This window comes from Gopherus evgoodei, chromosome 12 (assembly GCF_007399415.2).
Source record: "Gopherus evgoodei ecotype Sinaloan lineage chromosome 12, rGopEvg1_v1.p, whole genome shotgun sequence".
NCBI classification, from domain to species: domain Eukaryota; kingdom Metazoa; phylum Chordata; order Testudines; family Testudinidae; genus Gopherus; species Gopherus evgoodei.
In genome coordinates this window covers 39,477,999-39,499,075 of record NC_044333.1, presented here as the reverse complement: position 1 = coordinate 39,499,075, position 21,077 = coordinate 39,477,999, and the positions used below count along the sequence as shown (strand labels likewise).

Below are 21,077 nucleotides of genomic sequence, written 5' to 3'. Positions count from 1 at the left end.
CTTGTTTTGGAAATTCGTTAAGGATGCAGAATGAGCCGGGCTCCTCCGAAGGTGGGGGGGGGCAATCTCCCATCCCCCCATGACTCAGGAGCTTTCTTTGTTAAAGGGGGGCAAGGACTGAATTTCAGCTGTTGCCCAGGGGATGGGGCATCTGCTCTTTCTGGGAGGTGAGGGGAAAATTTGGAGCAAGCCCTATTCATCTTTCGTCGAGCTCTGATCAGCTGGAAGCCCGTGTTCCTCAGTGCTAAGAAGATGTTGCAAAAGTCAAGGGAATTCAGAAAGCAATGAAAAGATGCCGAAGAGATGAAGGCAGAATCAAATGATCCTGTCTGGCCTGGCCAGATGGTGCCTGCGAGGGACGCGATAACCCTGGGAGCTGCAGGGGCAGAGCAGGGTAGCTTGGTCTAAGGGACGGACTGGTGGGATTCTCCTGAGCTGTCAGTTCCCCAAGAAGTCAGTCTGTCTCCAGTGGCGGCTGAACCCCCTCCTAGGGAGGCTAGCCCCTGGCCCCGCCCCTTCCATCTGTGCCCTGCCCCCTGGAACCCCGAACCTCCCTCCCTGCAGCTGGAGGAGCCCCGAGGCCACCCCCATGGCCAGAGGAGCCCCAGCTGCACCAGCTGGCCCACACCAGCTGCACCGGCCGGCCCGAGTACAGGCCACCAACTGGAGCAGAGCCCCTGCCATCTTCAGGGGAGAGGGGGAGCGAGGGCGGGGTGCAGTGTGGGCAGGGCCACAGGCCTGGTTAGGGAGGCTGAGCCTCCTCATGCCTACGAGACTCACCGCCCACACTCGCGTCCCTTTATCCGGCACACAGCAATGCTACGCTGAGTACAGGGTACCCCACACAGCCAGAGTTACACAGCAAACCTCTTCCTTCGTATACGTTTACACATCACATTGCAGCTGCTGTACACTGCATCACACGTGTCGGGATTGGTGCAGTCCCTGGTAGGCACCAATGCCTGGACAGCATGCTCCGGTCATGCGTGGGCCGGGCACACCTTACTCTGTGCCTCATCTCACGTGCCAAGCTTCTGTGCTCCTCTGGTAATAGGTCCCTGGGTGTCCTCCCTTGTTTCAACTTGTACAGGAGCTCTGCTTCCAGTGACCTCCCTAATTCTGTCTCCCAAGAAATGAGGTCATGCCTGTGACCCATTACTCATGTCAGCCCAGGCCTACATGTACCCGGCTGTGATGGAACACTGGAAAAAAGGAAAACATGATAGTAATACTCATCGTCGCTCAGGACTCTCCCCACCGGCCTGGACGGAGCCTTGGAGATCAGAGCGGCCGGAATCCATGATTTGGGGATAATTATTAGCATCCCCAGCAGACAGAGGGGAGGCAGGGGCTCGGGTCTGTACTTTGCTGTGGACCCTGAACGTCGGCTTTTCGTACCGAGACTACCAAGGCAATGGATCGTCTCACCAGGAATTACCCCAGTGTCAGGGAAAGTCCCTGGTGTTGCGCAGCTGGAGAAAGCGTTCTAAGTTGTCCCACTGCGGCAGCTGCCAGTGCAGGGATGGGGCCAAGGTGGAGGAAAGGAAGGGTGGGGCTGTGCTGCTTCTAGTCTGGGCTGCAGCTTGGCCCCTCTGCACCTGTGGAAAGCCATCACAAATTAGAGCAGCTTCTGGCCCTGGGCTGCTCTAATTTGCCCCAGGGGCCAGGCCAACTCCTGCAGCAGGCTGGAATTCAGGAGGGGCACAGCTGGTAAACCCACCTCACCCACATAGCTGAGCTGATGGGGTCAAGATTCTGGGGTGGGAAGGTGGAAACCGCTCCCTGTCCCAAGAAGGAGAGTGGGATGGGACCTTTGGGGCTGGACGACTGAGAGAAGAGGGAACGTTATCAAGGAAGCCCTGCACTTAGCAGGTGTCTGGGGCTAATGTGACAAAGCTGCTGAGAGGAGTGTGAGACTGTGCGTGTGCGTGACTGTGAGTGTGTGTGCGCGTGCAGTGGGCATGAGGTTAAGGACAAGTCTCGGGACCCCCAGCGCTCACCCCCATCCTCCGCACTCCATCGGCGTGACCTTCTCTTCGGCGATGGCGTGATGGGGTGAGAACTATGCCCGGAATCCAGAGAGCTTGGCAGGTATTTAAAGTGCATAAATAAATACAGCAGCTGGTTCGTCAAGGAGCAGCGGCACCGCAGAGAGCTTAGCAGCCCGGGCCCTGCACTGGTCCTTCTAGCACCTGCAGCGGGACGCAGCGAGTATGTGGGCAGACCCAGCAAAGAACACTCCCCGCAGCAGGGGCACGCTAACCAGTGGGCATTGCTGCCCGCAATGCTCTTAATGTCTTTGCTGCTTTATCCCCACCTGAGCGGCTCTCGTCTCTTAGCATCCACTCCCATCCCTGGCATGTCAGCGCACCTCCCTCGGTATGCCTGGGCCTTCCAGCAGCATGTCCAGCGTCCGGTGTGCAGCCAGCAGCACGGCCAGCATCCTGTGCCTGGTGTGAACCCAGCAGCATGGCCAGTGTCTGCACCCGGTGTGCACCCAGCAGCACAGCCGGTGTCTGTGCCCAGCGTGCACCCAGCAGCACGGCCCTTGTCTTGTGCCCAGCAGCACGGCCCTTGTCCTGCACCCGGCATGCACGGCCCTTGTCCTGCACCCGGCATGCACCCAGCAGCACGGCCCTTGTCTTGTTCCCGGCGTGCACCCAGCAGCATGGCCTGTGTCCTGCATCTAGCATGCAGCCAGCAGCATGGCCCGTGTCCTGCACCTGGCATGCACCCAGCAGTACGGCCCTTGTCTTGTGCCCGGCGTGTTCCCAGCAGCACGGCCCTTGTCTTGTGCCAGGCATGCACCCAGCGGCAAGGCCCTTGTCCTGCACCCGGCACGCACCCAGCAGCACAGCCCTTGTCCTGCACCCAGTATGCACCCTGCAGCACGGCCTGTGTCCTGCGTCCGCCATGCACCCAGCAGCACGGCCCGTGTCCTGTGCCCGGCGTGCACCCAGCAGCATGGCGCGTGTCCTATGCCCAGCGTGCACCCAGCAGCACGGCCCTTGTCTTGTGTCCAGCGTGCTCCCAGGAGTGCGGCCCATGTCCTGTGCCCGGCGTGCACTTAGGGAGGGTGGGCTGCGCAAGGAAGGGCAGTTGATCTTCTGGAGGGGCAGGGCAGGGCACAAAGGAGGGGCAAGCTGAGCGGGTGGTGCCCTGCTCCTTGCAAATCCTGTGACCTCCTGTATTGTTGTTCTGGCCTCTCTGACACTTCCCCTTAGCTCCTCCCTGGAGCGCCATTAGGATCGGAGAGCCAGCCCTGTCGCTGCTCTGAGTTCAAGCCCTGGCCCGAGGCCAGGATCTGGGCCAGCCCAGCCCGAGGCAGGGAAATCCCCCAGCAAACCAGCCAGGAGAATCCTGCTTCGCACCTCTCTTCCTCCCGCGACATCAGTGCTTCCCAGGGAAGGGAGGGGCCATGCCCACCTGGCTGGCGGGTTGGAACCAGAGGGGTGATGCTGTGGAGATTAGAGGGTGACTGGGAAGGTGCTGGGAGAGGGAAAGGAGGATTCTTGGCCCACTCCCAGCTGTCTCCCTTCCACCTTGCCCCTCGCTCACTCGCCAGGTGCCAAGAGAAAACATCCCTGGCTCACAGGGAAAGCTGCAGAGCTGAGCCCACTTCCCTGGGAAAGCAGGGCCCACGCCACCACCTGCTGGGCAATCCCCGCCATGCTGCCCCCAGTACCAGGCTGCCTTGGCCCCAGGGGTGACCGTGTTTGTGACACAAGGCAGCGTTTGCTATTCAAAGCGCCATCAGGAACAGCCCTCCTGAGCACAGCCACCTCCCCGGAGGCGCTGCAGTGGTGGGCAGCGGGGGCCCTGGAAGGCAGTGGGGTGGCTGCAACGGTGCAAGTGGTGCAGGCGTACCAGGGCCCACAGGGTTACGGGGGCCCCACTGGATGGAGCGATGCTCCAGCCTGTCTCCTGGCCCATGGGATCGCAATGCCACTCGCTCTCATTTGCAAGCCTGGGGCGGGTGAGGGGACAAGTGGAGCTGCTGGGCACCCAGGATTGGGAGGATGTGAACGGTGCACTGAGAGGGGGGGAGAGGGGCAGCAGGGCTGGTGAATGCCTAGGAAGGTCCTGGGCCTGTGGGCGAGTTGCTAGTGGGCTGTGGAGTGGAGCATACTGGGGGGCTGCAGGGCAAGGGGTTGGGGATGGTGGGGTAGGCGGGGGGCCCGTGATATCGAGAGTAAATAACATTTTAGATTTCAGAATCAGGAAGGGGACCCATAGCCTAGTCTTGCCCCAGGGCCCTCGAGGGGCCCTGTTACACCATTACTGTAAGGAAGGGAACTGGCAGCTGAGTTCAGAGCCTTCCTGTGGTTAACAGGAGCCAGGCGCTCTGGGTTGTATTCTCAGTTCATTGCGTGAGCAGGGTCACAGCTCTGTGCCTCAGTTTCCCATCTGTAAAATGAGGATAATGCTAGTGACATGCCTCCCAGGGGCATCTGCCGCCCACTGTGCTCCTTAATGTCCGTAAAGCCCTGGAAGGTACTAGACAGGTGCAAAGCATGCGTCTAAGAAACAGGGTGTCCTGGCTTCCTTTGTCCAGCCTCCTGCCAAACGAGTCCTGCTGAAGAAATACAGCGAGGGTGGCAGACTCCCAGCCTCCACCAGGATCTTCCTTTTCTTCGGCTGTCCCTCCATGCAGGGAGCATGTCTGCCAAGGGGGTTCATGGTGTTTGTAGGTGGCCGAGGAGCCCAATTCATGTGCTGCAGATTTTCTTATCACCATAAGGGCTCTGTGGCACAATGGATAGTGTATTGGACTTCTAGCTTGATGACTAATAAAGCCATTCAAAGGTTGTGGGTTCAAGTCCCACCAGAGCTGTTTTACACCCTACACAGTGAATGTGCTGAAACCACAGGATATTCCAGGCATCAGCACCAAGACTGGTTGGACAATCCTGGCATTAATCCAACAGAAGAGAAATGCATCCAGTGACTGACAGAACAATTCCTCTAACCAAGGAAAACTTGAGGCCTGTCACTTGCTTAAAGCCAGAGTCCAAAGGAAGCTATGTGACATCAAAACCAATCACGATCTTTCTCTATCTTCAGAAACAGTTCTTGGGAGGGACTGGTCATTGTTAACTCCTTCTAGGCCACTGATCGGAGGTGAGTGGAGCTGTTACCATCTGAGGGCTGGTTGCTGGCCCACGTGTCATGGATGGGCACACCAAGTCCAGTTCCCAGCAGACTCCAGACAGAGAAATTACAGCAGCACTAACTGTCCGGCTGCTGATCAGTCTCTGCAGACAGGCCCGTGACCAGATTTTCCTGATTTCCCTGAGGAGATGGTCAGATTGGAATAGTAGACCGATCACTCCATCGTGCTTGGCAGGAACACTCCCTGCTCGCCAGTCTCAACCTCCCTTTGCTCAGTTTTACGCTTTGTTCATTTCCAGCATGCCCACAGATTGTTTTGCAGTTGACTTTGATGGAGCAGGAGCGAGCTGTAAATCTCAGCTCACCCTGTTTGAGGATCCCAGCCGGATCCCCCAGGCTCCAGGGCTGGAATCCTGCAAAGAAGCTCCAAGCTGCCTGCTCGGAGGATACTGGCTAGTGGAATCAAGAGCCAGCTTCTGAAATTTAGGCCAGCAATCGGCAACCTTTGGCATGCGGCCCTGGCAGGCTGGGCCGGTTTGTTTACCTGCCGCATCCGCAGATTCAGCCAGTCGCGGCTCCCACTGGCCATGGTTAGCTGCTTCAGGCCAATGGGGGCTGCGGGAAGCTGCGCGGGCCAAGGGATGTGCTGGCCACTGCTTCCCGCAGCCCCCATTGGCCTGGAGCGGCGAACCTGCAGACACGGCAGGTAAACAAACCAGCCTGCCAGGGTGCTTACTCTGGCAGGCCACGTGCCAAAGGTTGCCGATCCCTAATTTAGGTAATCACTGCAAGTGGCTCGCTGGTCCGGCTCCTAGACAGAGGTACTACAGGAGGCTTTGCTCGCTGACCTTGCCTGCAGGTTCCTGGCCAATGGGAGTACAGAGCTGGTGCTCAGGCTGGGGGCAGTGCGCGGAGCCCCATGGGCTCCCTCTCCCCTGCCTAGGAGTTGGATTTCTGGCCACTTCCGGGGTGCAGCACAAAGCCAGGACAGGTAGGGACTAGCCTTCCTTAGCCCCGCAGCACTGCTGACCAGACTTTTAACTGCCCGATCGGCAGCACTTTTTCGACCGGGTGTTCTGGTTGAAAACCAGACACCTGGTCACCCTAATGAATCGAGGCCTGGATGCCTGCCCAGTTCACAGGCCTCTATATCAGACAGACCATTCCACAAGGCACCAATCCGCCCTTTGCTGGCAGATGCAGCAAAGCAGCCAAGTGAATGGGAGACAAAGGCCTTTGAGGGAACTGCACCCTGCTGCCGCCCATGCTGCATGAACAGAGGCCCAGATGCTCAAAGGTATTAAGGTGCCTAACTCCCATTGGAGTCAAAGGATCTGGGTCAGAGTGCTGCAGCTGCAAAGGGCCATCCACACAGTGTCTTAATGTCTCCAGAGTCAGCAAGCAGCAATGCATTTCTCTGCAATGAAGGGTGAAAGAGCCTGAGCCAGAGAAGGGGAGGAAACCAGCTGGCTTTAATGCCCTAGGATGATACGTAGGCCTGCCAAGTTCACTCATTTCCCTTCTCACCACAACTGCCTGTAGAACAAATGCATCCAGGTGTCCGAGGCCCAGAACCAGCACCAGAGCCAGGCAGCCATGTTCACAGGATCTGCCTGGCCACCAAGGCTGACCCATGCTTGGCAGGAGAAAGAAGAGGAACTAAAGGGCCAGGCTGAATGTTACTTCAAGGAACTCTGCTTACACGTCCCCTAGTGTCTAAACTTGTGTGACCCAAATTACACACAGGCTGCTTCCTCCAATCTCTTTGAACTGTCCATGTCATGCTGACATTGCTGGAAGTTACCCAGCCCTCAAGGGGTGTGTAGTACTGTGCCGGAAAACATGGGGCACTAGGGCTGAATCTCGTCTCTCATTGGTGTCAATCAGGAATGACAACCTGGTTGGCTACACAGGAACGGGGCACTGCCAACCTCAAATGTGAAAAAGCCGCCACCCCCCCCATCACAAGCTTGGCTTAAAAATCACAAGAGTTATAAGAATAACAAATGCCTGGTTCTTTTTATTTGCCTGCTGGTGTCTGAGCCCGAGGGGGAGGGAGGAAGGATATTTGTAAGCTTTCCTCTGCAATCACAAAGGCTAGAAACTTACTACAGGCGAGTTTTATCTTACACAGGGGTTCCGTTCCACGGTTAGCACGTAAAGCGAAAACCGCGTATAGTCAAAATTACATTGAGTTGAACAGCGGGTGGAATCGTCCGCACTACAGGTACAATATTAACATTGTTATTTTTCTTTTTTTTTTGGTTTTTGCCGACCATGTAAAGCTGAAATCGCGCACGTTACATGCACTTAAGATACGACAGACCTGTAGTTTAAAATGAAAGCTGTGATTTCACCTGTGATCCTCTGACTCCAGAAGCTGGGGCTTTCTGAAATCTTAGGAAGTATGTAGATTTCTACAGTGCTTAGACAAGTCAGCTGTTAAATAGTAAGAGCATCTCAGTCTTGGCTACAGTGGCACTACTGCCTCACCACGAAAACCCCCAAATATCCCCCCAGCCTCCCAAATGTTGCAAATATCCCCAATCCCTCCCAAAGTCACATGAGCCACCATATAACACTGCGAGATCCGGCACCCTGGGTAATCTGGTGTCAGTGGCCCGAGGATCAACCCCTCCGCCTGCCCCCAGGTTGCTCAACTGCAGCATCAGTCCCTAATTCAGCCTCCCTTGGCTTTGCCTATAGTGTCATGGCCGACGCTGGAACCCAAGGGCCTGAATGACGGTAGCACGAGTATACACTGCGCATGTGCACGCTGTTCCATTCATTAATATGGCGCCTGGTGTCCTGCAGCAACATTCCCCTCTTCATGTGACACCTAAAATCCTTCGGGTGGTAACGTGCACCCGGGGCCACCAGGGTTCCTCCTGCTGGGTGCAGAGGGAGAGGTCGGCGCCCCTCTTCCGATCCCTCCCATTGGTTGGCAGAGCCAGCCGTGGGCGGGGGGCCGGTGCTGATTGGAAGCGGCGGGAGCAGCTGGTGTTCCGCTAGCCAATCCGCTCCCGTCAGCTGATGGGTGTGTCGCGCGGGGCAGACACGTGTGGGAGGGCAGCTGCCCGCAGGGGCTTGCAGCGTCGGGCAGGAGCCAGCGGGGTGTGCGGGGGAGCCCGAGCCCGGTGCAGCGCCGCGGCTCCCTCGCTGGGCCTCTGCAGCCCCCGGCATGGCTGGGGAGAAGCCCCTCACCGTGGTGACCTGCACAGCCCCTGTCAACATCGCAGTCATCAAATACTGTGAGTATCCCCCTGCCCCTCTGGCCTGCCGGGCTTGGTGCCCCCTGTCCCCGGGCAGCGCCCCAGAGGGGGGTGGGCACCGCGTATCCCCCAATCGCCCCCAGTAAGGCCCTGGAGTCGGCAGCGGCTGCAGTTTTCAGTGACCAAAGGTCCGTGTCTCTCTGAGACTGTGTAAGCTCCTCGGGGCAGGGGCTGCGCCTTCCAGCGGGCTGGCGCTTTCCGCCCCGGTCCCTCCAGAGAGGCCTCTCAGCAAGGGCAGGGGAGGGTTGAGGGGGGCTGGGCCAGGAGAAGAGCCCTGTCAAAGCCTGTCTCACTGAGTCTGGAAGTCTTGGAGGAGCTGAAAGTTACCAGATGTTGTTGCCCAAGCAAAGTCCCTTTCAGACTCCGTCTAACAGGCCTGGGACGCTGGCTGGACCAAGCACAGGATGGGGGCGTAACTAGGGAAAGGGCCTCTACGTGGGCTCTTGGCATCCTGTTCAGCCCCGTGTTCCGTGCCGCGTGGGCCGTCAGGCCCGTCTTTAATGGGGCTGACTTCGGCTTGTTCTCTGGTCCTGAGTTTGCAGATGTTGCCCTTGTTTATTAGTCTTGGTCTCTGCTGCGGAAGCACCTCCGGTTGTCCTGGCCGTACGCACTGTAGGGGTTAATAACTTAGAACAGAGGCCGTGGTTAAGTAATCAGCACCGGGTGAGGCAGGCAGAATGAATTCTGCAGCCATGATCTCGTCGAACCTGTTCCTTGTAGCCAGTTCACTGTGGATTATTTGGAAGTGACTTGTGTGTGTCTCTCTCATTGCATTTTTGGGCTCCTCTGATGAGTCTCCCCATGCCTGAGGGACGGTAACTGCTGAGGCGGGAACCTGAGTGATTAACTGTTTGCTGAGAGCCCTATTGTAACGACCGGGGGCTCTCGGGGCTGATTTTACCCTCTCAACTCTTCCAGGGGGGAAGCGAGATGAAGAGCTGATTTTACCGATCAATTCCTCTCTGAGCGTCACCCTGCACCAGGACCAGGTTGGTATGAACTTGTAATACAAGCCCAGGAAAGATGTTTCTTGGGGGTGAATTGGAGCTGAGGCTGCTAGAGAAGAGAGATCATTAACAGTGGGACTGGAGCGGGGGGGGGAGGGGTCATTTGGGAGTGAAAAAACAGCAGTCGCTCTTCTTCTGGGAACAATCAGGCAAATGTTCAAGGAAAGAGGTGGTAACTTTCTTCCCAAAGGGCTTGGACATGATGGACGATCTTGGGAGAAACATCTGCCCCAAAGTGTGGTTTGCTGTAAACCCCATTGTAAGCGTGTCATAAAAATCTTTCCCCTCTACTTTCTAGGTTGTTGTCTAGTGCGTTCCCCAAGGACCAGTCCAAGTCCTGTCTGTGGCTCCTGTCCCTTCTCTTGGGAGAATATTCCACAGCCTCCTGAGCCACAGCACCTGGACTCATTTCCTGATATTTACCCAATATTTTCCCTTTTCTTATTTTTAATCTCATTTGGCCCAGTCCCTCCCTTGGTGTAATCATTAACTCCCGAGAATTGAGTGGAGTTCCCTTTGGCCCTTCGTTTTTAGATCCCTGTGATCTGGCCCTCTGCAGTGTTTAACTGGCATCTGTGCTTAGAGAGATGTATCCATCCACGTATTCGCTCAGGACTTCTCTGCAGGGCAAGGGGGGTGCAGCCTGGTGCAAAGGCAGGGACTTGGGATTGGAAGGGGTCTCAGGCTGGCCTGTGGCCTGTGCTGAAGTGCTGCCTAATCTTGGGTAGGGTGACCAAATGTCCTGATTTTATGGGGACAGTCCCAATTTTGGGGTCTTTTTCTTATATAGGCTCCTATTACCTCCCCCACCCACTGTCTCAATTTCTCACATTTGCTGTCTGGTCCCCATAGTCTCCGGTGACTTGTTACACCTCAGCCCCAAATAGACACTTAGTTTAAACTGCACTTCTAGGTCCTTTGGAAGGTCATGGCCAGTGTCGCTCACATAAAGGTGAGAGGTGCCAGCCCGTCTCGTGGCTGTCAGGGATCCCTCTTCCCATGTTCCCACCGGAAGGAGTATTGCCTGGTAACAGGAACCACCTGGATTCTCTCCCCACATCTGCCACTGGCTTGCTGTGTATGGCCTTGGGCCAGTCACTTCCCACCTCTGTGCCTCAGTTTCCCCATATGTAAAGTGGGGGTGATAGAATTTACTGACCACTGGGGGTTACGTGGCTGAGAGATCCCAAGTAAGTGGTGGTATAAATAGAAATCTTTTATTATTATCCTAGCAAAATGTGCAAGCCGCTGTCCCGTGGGCTAAGGGGTTGGGAGCACCTAGCTTTTGCTCTATGTACACGTGCGGTGAGAGTGGAGCCGCTCTGTAAAACAAAGTAAACATTGCAGAGAATCCTTTCACACATTCATCAAGGCGGGGTGGGAGCCTGTGTGGGGAGGGGGTGTCCAGTGGGCAGGGTGCTGGACTGGGAGTTGAAAGACCATGGTTCTAGTCCCACCTCTGCCACTGACCTCTGCTGACATTGGGCAAGTCTCTTCCACCTGTATCAGCTCTTCAGGGGACTGTGTCACTCTACCTGTGTACAGCGCCTAGCACAATGGGGGCCTTTGGGTGCTGCCGTGACAGAGAGCAATCATGATGCATTAGAATAATTTTGAGCTTTTGTTCTTCCTCGTCATAAATAGAATTTGATCCACAGCCCCCTCTGGGGTGGGGGATGGGGGCTTCGTGTGACCCTGTGAGTGGTGCATAGTGGCCACTGGCATGAGGTGGGGCTCAGCACCAATCCCCAGAGCTAATTCTAACCGTGTGCTTGCATGGCGCTGGAGCGCCCCCTGCGGGCCCTGGCTGCAGCTCAGCGTGCTCTGATCTCTCCCTCCCAGCTTAAAGCCACCACCACGGCCGCCATCAGCAGAGACTTCAAAGAGGACCGGCTGTGGCTGAACGGGGAGGAAGCCGACGTCGGGCACCCACGGCTGCAGTCCTGCCTGCGGGAGAGTGAGTATCCTGGTGGTGGGCAGGGTGGGCACAGCCAGCTGGGCTGGTGTGAGCAGCTGGCATTGCCAGGGGGCAGGCCCCAGTTTGAGCCCCCAGCTCTCCCTGCCTCCCTTGCAAGGGCAGTGCCGCGTGCCTCAGGGGGACCTCTCCTGGTTGATCAGGGAACTGCACAGTCTCTCCCAGACCTAGTCATTGTGCTCACACCCGGCTGGTGGCCAGAATACAGGACTGAGGGGTGTGTAGGGGCAGTGTAAAGGAGGGGGCTCATTGGGCTCCCAAAGCAGGCAAGTCCCCTCACCTGCGGGGAGGGCAGGCGGCCGAGGTCTGTCTCAGTCCCTTGGGTTTCCCATATACTTCCACTAGGCGTGCTCAGTACCTCCCTACAAGACCATATGCAAACTGCAGGTGGGACTCCTGGGGTCCATTCCCAGCCATGCCACTGGTTCCCCACGTGACCGTGCACAGGGTGCTGCCCTGCTCTGTGCCTCAGTTAACCCCTCTGTAAAACCTCCCCCCTGTTCTTCGGGGATCGAAGGGCTGTATTTAAAGCTTGGGAAGTGCTTTGAGACCCTTGCTGATTGGGGAGTAGAGGCTGCTTCTCTGGGACGTACCCCACGCCCTGAAAGTCCCTTGTGCTACCCCAGCACAGGCCCTCTCCTCTCCTTCCCTGCCCAGAATCCATCCAGGAGAGCAAGGAGGGACATGCAGATAACGCTGGCTGGCACCATGGCCCTGCTGCTTCCACCTCACTCAGTCTTCTCTCCAGCACTCCAGGGGTTAATTCCCAACACAGGCAGCTGGTCCCACCAGCTGTGGGGAGGGGGTGTCAGGTGCTACCTATGGACCTGCCACCTCCAGCCCAGCCCTGTGGAACCCACTGGGGCAGGTCAGATGTCTCCTGAACATCTAAGCTCCACTCTGCTGTGTCCTGCAGTGCGCCGCCTGGCCAGGAAGCGGAGGGGCGGCAGTGCTGGGGCCGCGGCCCCCCTCAGTCTAGCCTACAAAGTGCACGTTGCCTCGGTGAACAACTTTCCCACGGCGGCCGGCCTGGCGTCCTCAGCAGCGGGGTACGCCTGCCTGGGTGAGTGTGTGGGTGTGAGCCCTGCTCCTGGGTCCTGCCCCCCCCCGCCCTCGGGAGAGGGGAGCGGGTGGTGTGTATGTGCTGGGCTGTCCCTGCTCCTGGCTCTTGAGAGGGGGTGCCGGGCTGTCCCTTCGCCCACACACACCCTGCCCCCAACTCTGGAGGCAGTGGAGGATGGGCTGTTCATGCCCCCACCCATGCCCCTGTACCAGTCTGCTGTGGCCCCCCTTCCTCACCCATTGCTGGGCCGTGCTACAGAGGGGTTGGGAGAGAAGCCTTGGGGGGGGGGGGCGTCTGGGGACGAGTGACCCTGGGATAGGACCAGGGGGCTGGATGCTGGAGGAGCCCTGTGGCCAGGCCCTGTGGGTGGGGAGTGAGTCCCCTAGCTGCACTGACCTCGCCCCGTCTCGTGTCCCAGTGCACACCCTGGCCCGGCTGTACGGCGTGGAGGGTGAGCTCTCCGAGGTCGCCCGCCAGGGCTCAGGCAGTGCCTGCAGGAGCATGCTGGGGGGCTTCGTGCTGTGGCTGATGGGGGAGCGGCCCGACGGCAAGGACAGCATTGCCCAGCAGGTGGCGCCAGAGACGCACTGGCCGGAGCTCAGAGTGCTCATCCTGGTGGTGAGTGAGAACCGGGTGCCGGCCCAGGGGGTCTGGTACCCCTCGGTCATGGCATCCATCCAGCCTGAGCATGGGGGTGGGGCAGGACAAGCATTATGGGATGGCGAGAGCTAGTGGCTGCTTCTGTGCTAGGACTCCTGGGTTCTGTTCCCAGCTCTGAAAGGGAAGTGTGGGCTAGTGGTTAGAGCAGGGACCTGGCATCAAGACTCCTGGGTTCTGTGCCAGCATCTCCTGCTGACTAGACCTTGGGTGAGTCACTCTCACTCCCTGTGGCTCATTTTTCCCCTGCAGTCCCAGATCTTCCTCCCGACGGGGCTGGAGGTATGTTCCAGACAGGATTCTGGCTAATACGGCTCTCGTAGGCAATCGCTCTCTGAGCCTGAGAACCTGGGCTCCGGAGTTTTGTTGCGCCTTCACTTGGGAGGGAGAGCAGTGTCCATTCCTGGTGTGCTGGGGAGCGTGGAGTCAGTGTGGTGTTGAGGGTTTAGGGGTGGGATACTCTCAAGGATGTCACAATTTGGGTGGGGCAACTGACTGCACCCAGGTGGTGAGATCTGCTCCCCAAGCATCTGGGGGCTACTGCACCTTCCTCTGGGTGGGGAGAGCTCTTGAGGATGCTGATGCCAAGTGCTTTCTCCCCCCCCCGCAGGTAAGCGCTGAGAAGAAGCCGGTGGGCAGCACGGCTGGGATGCAGACAAGCGTGGACACCAGCCCCTTGCTGAAGGTTTGAGGCGGGAGCCCTGTTCTCAGCCCTGTGCCACGTGGGTGGCAAGCGGGTGGGGGCAGGTGTTTCTCTTGCTCACGTTTGATCTAGCTGCCCCTGCAATGCTGCTGGGGTGGATGGGGGCACTGGAGTTTGGAATAACCCCCAAATCACTCAAATCCCAGAGCAAAGGAGGCCTGCGGCTAACTCCCCCCTCCCTCACCTCCTCTGTGCTCCAGCATCTGCTCCTGGAGCCATGCTGGGGGGCGTTTGACTCCTGACCCTGGAATTGTGAGATTTGGTGGCATCTAAACTCTCCTGCTTCGGGGCCTGAGGTGATCTCTAGCTAATGGTGACCGGGAAGGGGTGGGAGGGTTATTCCATCCATGCTGTCTGCAGGGCTGCCGGGCCAGATGCCTTGCTCCCTTGCAAAATCTCCAGACCTTCGAGTGCGTGTGATGGTGTTTTTCCAGCTCCTTCCAACACAATGAATCCATGTCGGTGCTGCTCAGGCCCTGGTCACCAGAGTGACTGAGCGCCCTTGAATGCACTCAAAGAAACTGCTCATTGCCAGCGGGCTGTGATGCAGTGTGGCTGGAGACACTGAGACCCGCTAGCTTTGAGTCTCCTCCTCCGAGGCTGCTGGATCCGAGGGTGTTGCCTTCACATTGGGGAGGTTTTACTAGTGGGTGACCAGGCTGTACCCAAGTGACCATGGGCCAAGGTTTCTGACAGCTGCCGGAACGTGACTGACTGTGTTAACAACTCAGCCAGCAGCGGCATTGTGATGTGACTGGGGATGTGTCTCGGGAGACCCTTTGTAGCTGAAACACTAATTCTATTCCAAGGGTGGGAGGGAGATTTGGGAGTGCCCCCCCCCTGCATCCCCTTCAAAGCAGGACAAAGCAGCTGTGCTCTGGCCCTTGGTGGGGAGGGACTGTTAGCAGTGGTTCACAGTCATGCTGGAAGGGCATAATGAGTGGGGTCCCATTCTGTTCAATATCTTCATCAGTGATTTAGATAATGGCATAGAGAGAACACACAAAGTTTGCAGATGATACCAAGCTGGGAGAGGTTGCAAGTGCTTTGGAGGACAGGATTAAAATTCAAAATGATCAGGACAAACTGGAGAAATGGTCTGAAGTAAACAGGATGAAATTCAATAAGGACAAATGCAAAGTCCTCCGTTTAGGAAGGAACAGTCAGTTGCACACATACAAAATGGGAAATGACTGCCTAGGAAGGAGAACTGCTGAAAGGGATCTCGGGGTCATAGTGGATCACAAGCTAAATGCGAGTCAACAGCGTAACGCGGTTGCAAAAAAAGCAAACATCGTTCTGGGCTGTATTAGTGGGAGTGTTGTAAGACACGAGGAATAATTCTTCTGCTCTACTCCGCACTGATTGCGCCTTAACTGGAGTGTTGTGTCCAGTTCCGGGCACCACATTTCAGGAAAGATGTGGACAGACTGGAGAAAGTCCAGAGAAGAGCAACAAAAATGATTAAAGTCTGGAAAACATGACCAGGGAGGGAAGATTGAAAAACTGGGTTTGTTTATTCTGGAGAAGAGAAGACTGAGAGGGGACATAACAGTTTTCAAGTACATAAAAGGTTGTTACAAGGAGGAAAAATTGGTCTTAACCTCTGAGCATAGGGCAAGAAGCAAAGGGCTTAAATTGCAGCAAGGGTGGTTTAGGTTGGACATTAGGAGAAACTTCCTAACTGTCAGGGTGGTTAAGCACTGGAATAAATTGCCTAGGGAGGTTTTGGAATCTCCATCATTGGAAATTTTTAAGAGCAGGTTGGACAAACACCTGTCAGGGAAGGTCTAGATAATACTTAGTCCTGCTATGAGTGTGGGATCTGGAATAGATGACCTCTCGAGGTCCCTTCCAGTTCTGTGATTCTAGGACTCCTCCAGTCTCCTGTCTCTGACCCTCTTCTGGCTCTTTCCCCACCTTTGCAGGGGCATGTTGGTGGGTGGGGCCTTGCTGGGAGCAGCCCCTCCCAATGGTTGTGGGGGGGCACCCCCCCCCACTGTGATGAGGTGCCCTCACTGGATGATGGTGCCAAGTAGATGGCACAGGTGCCCAATGTAGTAATGACTTTGTGGGTCTCCCCTTCCCAGTGTAATGGGGTGCTGCCCACCCCCCAATGTAACTGTCCCTGTCGCCCCATTGCAGCACCGCGCAGAGGCGGTGGTGCCGGAGCGCATGGCCCAGATGATCCAGTTCATCCAGCAGCGAGACTTTGAGGGCTTTGGCCAGCTGACCATGAAGGACAGCAACCAGTTCCATGCCACCTGCCTGGACACCTTCCCTCCTATCTTCTACCTCAATGATGTCTCCCGGCGCATCATCGCCCTGGCCCACCGATTCAACGCGTACCATGGCAAGACCAAGGTGGGTTCAGTGCAGGATATGTGGACAGAGCTGACATCAGGGGTGCATGGCCTGGCACTTCGGGCATGGCCTCCTGGTTCAGAGAGGGGCTTGTCCTTGTACCAAGGTGACAGGGTCCCGGGAGCGAGTGTCAGAGCCCTGGGATTGGAGAGTGGTGCCTGTCCGCTCAGAACATGTGCCATGTACCCATAGAGCCGTTGGCCACCCCTTTGAGATCTGCTGTGCTAGGCACTACAATAGGATTGTGGGAGTTGGGAGACTTTTACCACGTTCTCCCCTGGCACCCAAGAGTCCCTCACAACTGTGTACAATTGTCCACCATCCGCTGTGGCTTGGAGCAGCACAGGGAACTCGGGGCTATGTGCCAAGAAGACGCCACATCCAGCGCAGTCAGGGTGCCGGGGTGGGACAGCGAACAGGTGTAGGGCTGCACTGACTTGTGACCGCTACGCAGGAGGTAACTTCCTAGTGGAGTGATGTCCCATATAGGGCTCTGGTGTGTGACAAAAGGCTCCTTGCTGCCCCAGAGGACCTGCCCCTAGGAAACCAACTAAAATCCACCTCCCTGTGTGAGTGATTTATCCTGTCTGCCTTCTGCCACCCACCCTGCAGCACCTACTCGCCTTCCCCAGTGGCTAACCTTCAGCAAATCTCCATCACATGTCCCTGTTTGTGGGAAATGTGCGGCCCTGTCCCCTGAGACGTGATAGGGTCGAGCAGTTGGTGGATGAGCGGACGAGGTGCAGGTGGCTCACAAGCTTCAGGGGGCCTGTTCCTCTTTGTGGGGCTTAGGGAGGGATCCCCACCCCAGATGCAGCTGCCAGGGGGCGGGGAGGTGGTTCCTTCTGTGGCACCAGGCCTTGCCCATGAATTCTGGATTAAATGGACCCCTGGGCAGGATCTGTTTGCCCACCCAGCTGTGCTAGCACCAGCCCCTTTGCGTGGCAGGGGGAGGGAATGTGCATCTCTCTGGTGGCAAATGAAACAAGAAGCAGCTGCTGCTTTTCGAGCAGGTGTTTCTCTCTGGCCAGTCCCATTCACCTGCCCCCTGAACTCCCTGCTCAGGTGTCAGTGTGCTGTAGGGCACCGACTGTGGAGACAAGCCCAGGGCCAGCAAAGGCTGCAGCTGTGAGGCCGGGCGAGTGTTTAGGACCCAGGGCACCGAGCGCTGGAGCCTGCTGGGGACCGGCAGCCCTGCGCTAACCACGTCCGCTCTGTCATAGGTGGCCTACACCTTCGACGCCGGCCCCAACGCTGTGGTCTTCACACTGGCAGACACAGTGGATGAGTTTGTGGAAGTGGTGAAGTGCAGCTTCCCTCCGGGGTCTAATGGAGACCAGTAAGTCGCACGCGGTGTGCTGGGGGCTGCGGGTCGGGACGGGGTGCCCCAGCAGCGGGGTGTGGGACAGTGCTGCTCAGCATTGAGGGGTATCGGTAGGGCTGTGGAAGGCGGGGGTTCCCAGGCTTGGGCTAGCAGGGGAGGGGGCTGCAGGCTGGGATTGGTTTGGGGCTGTCAGGAAGCGCTGGCGGGGTCTACCGCAATGGACTAAGGCGGGAGCGCTCAGAGTTTGGTCTCGGCCTGGTAACAGAGCCAGTCTGCAGCAGATGGGGGGCAGCCCGAGGTGTCCTGGTGCGGGGGGGGGCGGGGAATGACTGGGAGGGCAGCGACTCCCAGCCCCATTTGACCCCCCATCTCCCCTCTCTTGGGGTGTGCACCGCCTACCCTCCCCAATACCCCCTTTGTGCCTCCGCAGGTTCCTGAAGGGGCTACCAGCCAGGCCCACCTCGCTCTCGGAGGAGCTGCTCTGTGCTGTGGTGCTGGAGCCTGTTCCTGGGGCGATCCAGTACATCCTCCTCACCAAGGTACGGTGCGGGGCTGGGCCTGAGGCAGGTTGCCCCAGGGGGTGCTGTCGCAGACCCGAGCCCATCCACGCTGGAGAGCTCAAACGTGGCTGGACCCCAGGCTTGACTGCCTGCAGTGGCAGAAAAATTGTGTTTGCTCGGCCTGGAGTGAGGAACGAGGGGGGCAGGTCTGTTTGACTCCCCTCTGGGTCTCTGGCCAGAGTCTGAATTGGGGTGGGAAGGGGGTTTAGGTCCTCCTCCCCCATCCCCATTGCAAAGGCTGGCCCCTTGTAAGGACGAGCCCTGTGCCATTGGGGAGCACCCCAAGATTGGGGAGCTGTTCCTTGGGCAGGTCTGAGCACTGTGCAGATAGACTCTCTCATCCAGGCCTTGTCTACACTGCCACTTTCTCGCTCAGGGGTGTGAACACCCCCTGAGCGCTGCAGGTTTCAGCGCTGTAAAGCACCATTGTAGCCTGTGCGCCAGCGCTGGGAGCTGCACCCCTTGGGGGGGCTGGGTTTTTTACAGTTCTCTCTCCCAGCGTTGGTGCTGCAACAGCACCTTCATGTTTCTAGTGAAGAGAAACCCCGAGTTCTTTCCCGGCAGCTGGCCCCGCCCCACGCTAGCACCTGCTTCCTCTTTCTCTGAGCACTAGCGAAACACCCAGCTGTCCCCTAGCTCATCAGCCGCATGGAATCTGGGCCTGCAGGAGTCATGTGGCTGGTGTGAGAGGAAAGCAGCGCGTGATGCATGGTGTCCCCTGGCATCATGGGGTTAAATCCAATGTACCCACCAGAGTGCAGAGGGGAGACCTGGAGGCAAGTATCCAGTTAAGGGCAGGATGCAGGTGGCATTGGAGGGGGAGCAGGCTGCTGGTGCTGACTTCGTCATCCCAGATTGGACCGTGAGGTTTGCAGATCTGCAGTGGCAGGAGACAGACCACTGGCCTGCCCACCTCTGGCAGTGCAGTGCTCAAAGGGGGCTTTCTTCTAACTTCCCCCCTAGACAGGGCACCCTGTTTGTTTAGTGCTGTCTGAACCCTCTGCTGTGTACGTAAAGCCCAGTGTCTAGGTCCCTCGCTCGTAGCACCCATGGGGTCCCAGCAGCCCTCTCCAGATCTCCTCTGTAATGTGTGGCTTTGTTCCTCTTGTAGCCAGGGCCAGGACCTCAGTCTCTGGACGATCCCAGCCTACATCTGCTGGGAGCAGATGGGCTTCCCCACCCCAGCACCTGAGCAGCCCCCTGCGGAGCAGCCGTCCGGCACCCTTCAGCCTCAGGGAGACACGCTGAGCAAAGATACTTTCAGCCCATGGGGAACGTGCTGTTTCAGTCGCTGGCTCTCAGGAGAGCGAAGAGGTGTTTGGGGCTTGGTCTTGGGGAACCTATCCCAGCAAGGCTTGGGGATTGCCAGTGAGGTACAGTCTGGGAGAAGGTTTTTCAGGTCCTGCTGTGCCTGCTGCTCCTTCGGGGGGGATTTAATGCTGGGGAAGAGCGCTGGTGACCAAAGCCCCATCACAGAACGCACGCCGCCTGGCCAGTGGCAGTGTCCCCATGCTGCCCAGCCAGGGCTGCTCCCCGCATCTGCCGGGGCCCCTCAGGAAAGGAGGGTCCTGTCTCATGGCCAGTTCTGCCAGCAAAGGAGGGCAGTTGTGATGAGGCTGCTCAGCTGCTAGGAAAAGGACTGAGATGCCATGGCAAACCGCTTCCGGATGGAAACAGCTTCCGGTGCCAGCTGCCCCGGGCTCTTTGGTGGGGCCTGATCCGGACCAACCTAGAGATGAAGGGCTCACTCATTGCCTTAGCCAGCTGGTGCCGCTCTCCAGCACAGATCACACCGTCCCACGCTGCACTAACTGAGAAGCTGGGTTTTAAAAATCGAGCAATAGGAGCAACTTTGAAATGTCCCTGCTTCCTTGTTGGTTTTTAGGTGTAAATGCCCATGAATATCACTTTCTGAACCCAAGTGTCTGCTCAGTTTTTACATTCCTGCCCTGCTTCCCTTCGACCTGTTACGGACCAGCGGGAGGCACCCAGAGGGATGGGGAGAGGGTGTTGTCCAGGAAGAGGCTGAAAATGAAGCAGGTAGATTAAATTCCTGCATTACATTAGCAGCACTAACCAGTCCAGTCTCCCCACACATGTAGGATTATTTCTTTCCATGGTGATTCCACAGCTACTTTAGCAAACGTTTAGACTAAAAGCCCTGGTGTCTGGGGCAAATTCTGGTTACGTTCTGCCTACTTCCCACTCCCTTATGCAGTTCCAGTTGTAGGAGTTATTCTTTGCTTCCCCTCCTAATAACAACCCCGCCACATGCTCCTAGCACACAGGTCCCCAGCGTGGTGCCCACGGGTACCATGATGCCTGCTGGGGCATCTAAGTGCACCCGCGTACTGGCCGGCGGATGAGCATCCGCTGACAAGCTGCGTCATCCAGAGGCGATTTTCAGTGGCGAGACCTATTGACGTTGCCCCTTGTCAGTGGCATTTCAGCGGATGCTCATCTGCCGCCACGGTCCTCCATGGCTTGTCCAGATGAAAAAGGTTGGGGACCACTGTGTGGAATGCTGGTGCTGTGTGCTGCTCAACAGCTGCAGTGTTCCACCCCAGAGGTGGCTGCATTTCAGAGGTGGGTGAGTGATCACTAGTGTATACAGCCACTGCAGCACTTGAAATGGAAGATGTCGTAGCCAACTGTTGTAGCAGCTGTAGTGTTCAGAATCTTTTCCTAATGTCCCATCGCTCCTCCTGTTATCAGCCCGCTTACTCATGAGGAACTTGGCTACAGGCTGCCTAGTTGGTGAGTTTTTTTTAAAGCCTTTCCTCTTCGCTCATTCCAACACCTTGGTGGCTCTTCTCCCCTGTGCTTGTGACCTATCTGGTCCTGATGAAATCCCCAGTTTGGCGGAAGTTCTGGGATGAGGGTTGCTATAGAAATAGTGTTGCCCATTCAGAAATTCAGGGTGGCTAGAGCTATCAGTGGGATAATGGGGGAGGGGGGGTTGCATCACCTCCTGGGTCAGAGTAAACGTTGAAGGGGCAGGCCCAGAAATGTGTGTAGACTGTAGAGCTCTGCCTGATGC

General features: G+C 57.2%; 1 protein-coding gene, 1 long non-coding RNA gene and 1 other non-coding gene across 3 annotated transcripts; 2 read left to right on the top strand and 1 right to left on the bottom strand.

The window, feature by feature from the left end:
• The first annotated feature begins 4,741 nt into the window (after positions 1 to 4,741).
• On the top strand, positions 4,742 to 4,834 carry TRNAR-UCU. Its single transcript has 2 exons — positions 4,742 to 4,778; positions 4,799 to 4,834. It is a non-coding gene; the product is annotated as a tRNA-Arg (tRNA).
• A 3,335-nt stretch (positions 4,835 to 8,169) lies between these two features.
• Positions 8,170 to 19,958, top strand: MVD (mevalonate diphosphate decarboxylase). Its single transcript, XM_030581890.1, has 10 exons — positions 8,170 to 8,363; positions 9,303 to 9,373; positions 11,234 to 11,348; positions 12,283 to 12,429; positions 12,848 to 13,047; positions 13,697 to 13,771; positions 15,935 to 16,153; positions 17,377 to 17,492; positions 17,908 to 18,016; positions 19,149 to 19,958. Exons 1-10 carry the CDS (start codon positions 8,294 to 8,296, stop codon positions 19,227 to 19,229), a joined length of 1,203 nt encoding a protein of 400 aa, XP_030437750.1. The 5' UTR covers positions 8,170 to 8,293; the 3' UTR covers positions 19,230 to 19,958.
• Positions 11,357 to 18,205, bottom strand: LOC115660445. The gene is made up of 3 exons (XR_004002820.1): positions 18,195 to 18,205; positions 14,484 to 14,499; positions 11,357 to 11,707 (listed from the first exon to the last, which is right to left on the bottom strand). It is a non-coding gene; the product is annotated as an uncharacterized LOC115660445 (long non-coding RNA).
• Positions 19,959 to 21,077: the final 1,119 nt, after the last annotated feature.

Coding starts and splice junctions, on each gene's coding strand:
- MVD (XM_030581890.1), top strand. CDS start 8,294: ATGGCTGGGGAGAAGCCCCTCACCGTGGTGACCTGCACAGCCCCTGTC. Junction 13,048..13,696: donor TCAGAGTGCTCATCCTGGTG/GTGAGTGAGAAC, acceptor CCCCCCCCGCAG/GTAAGCGCTGAGAAGAAGCC. Junction 18,017..19,148: donor AGTACATCCTCCTCACCAAG/GTACGGTGCGGG, acceptor TTCCTCTTGTAG/CCAGGGCCAGGACCTCAGTC.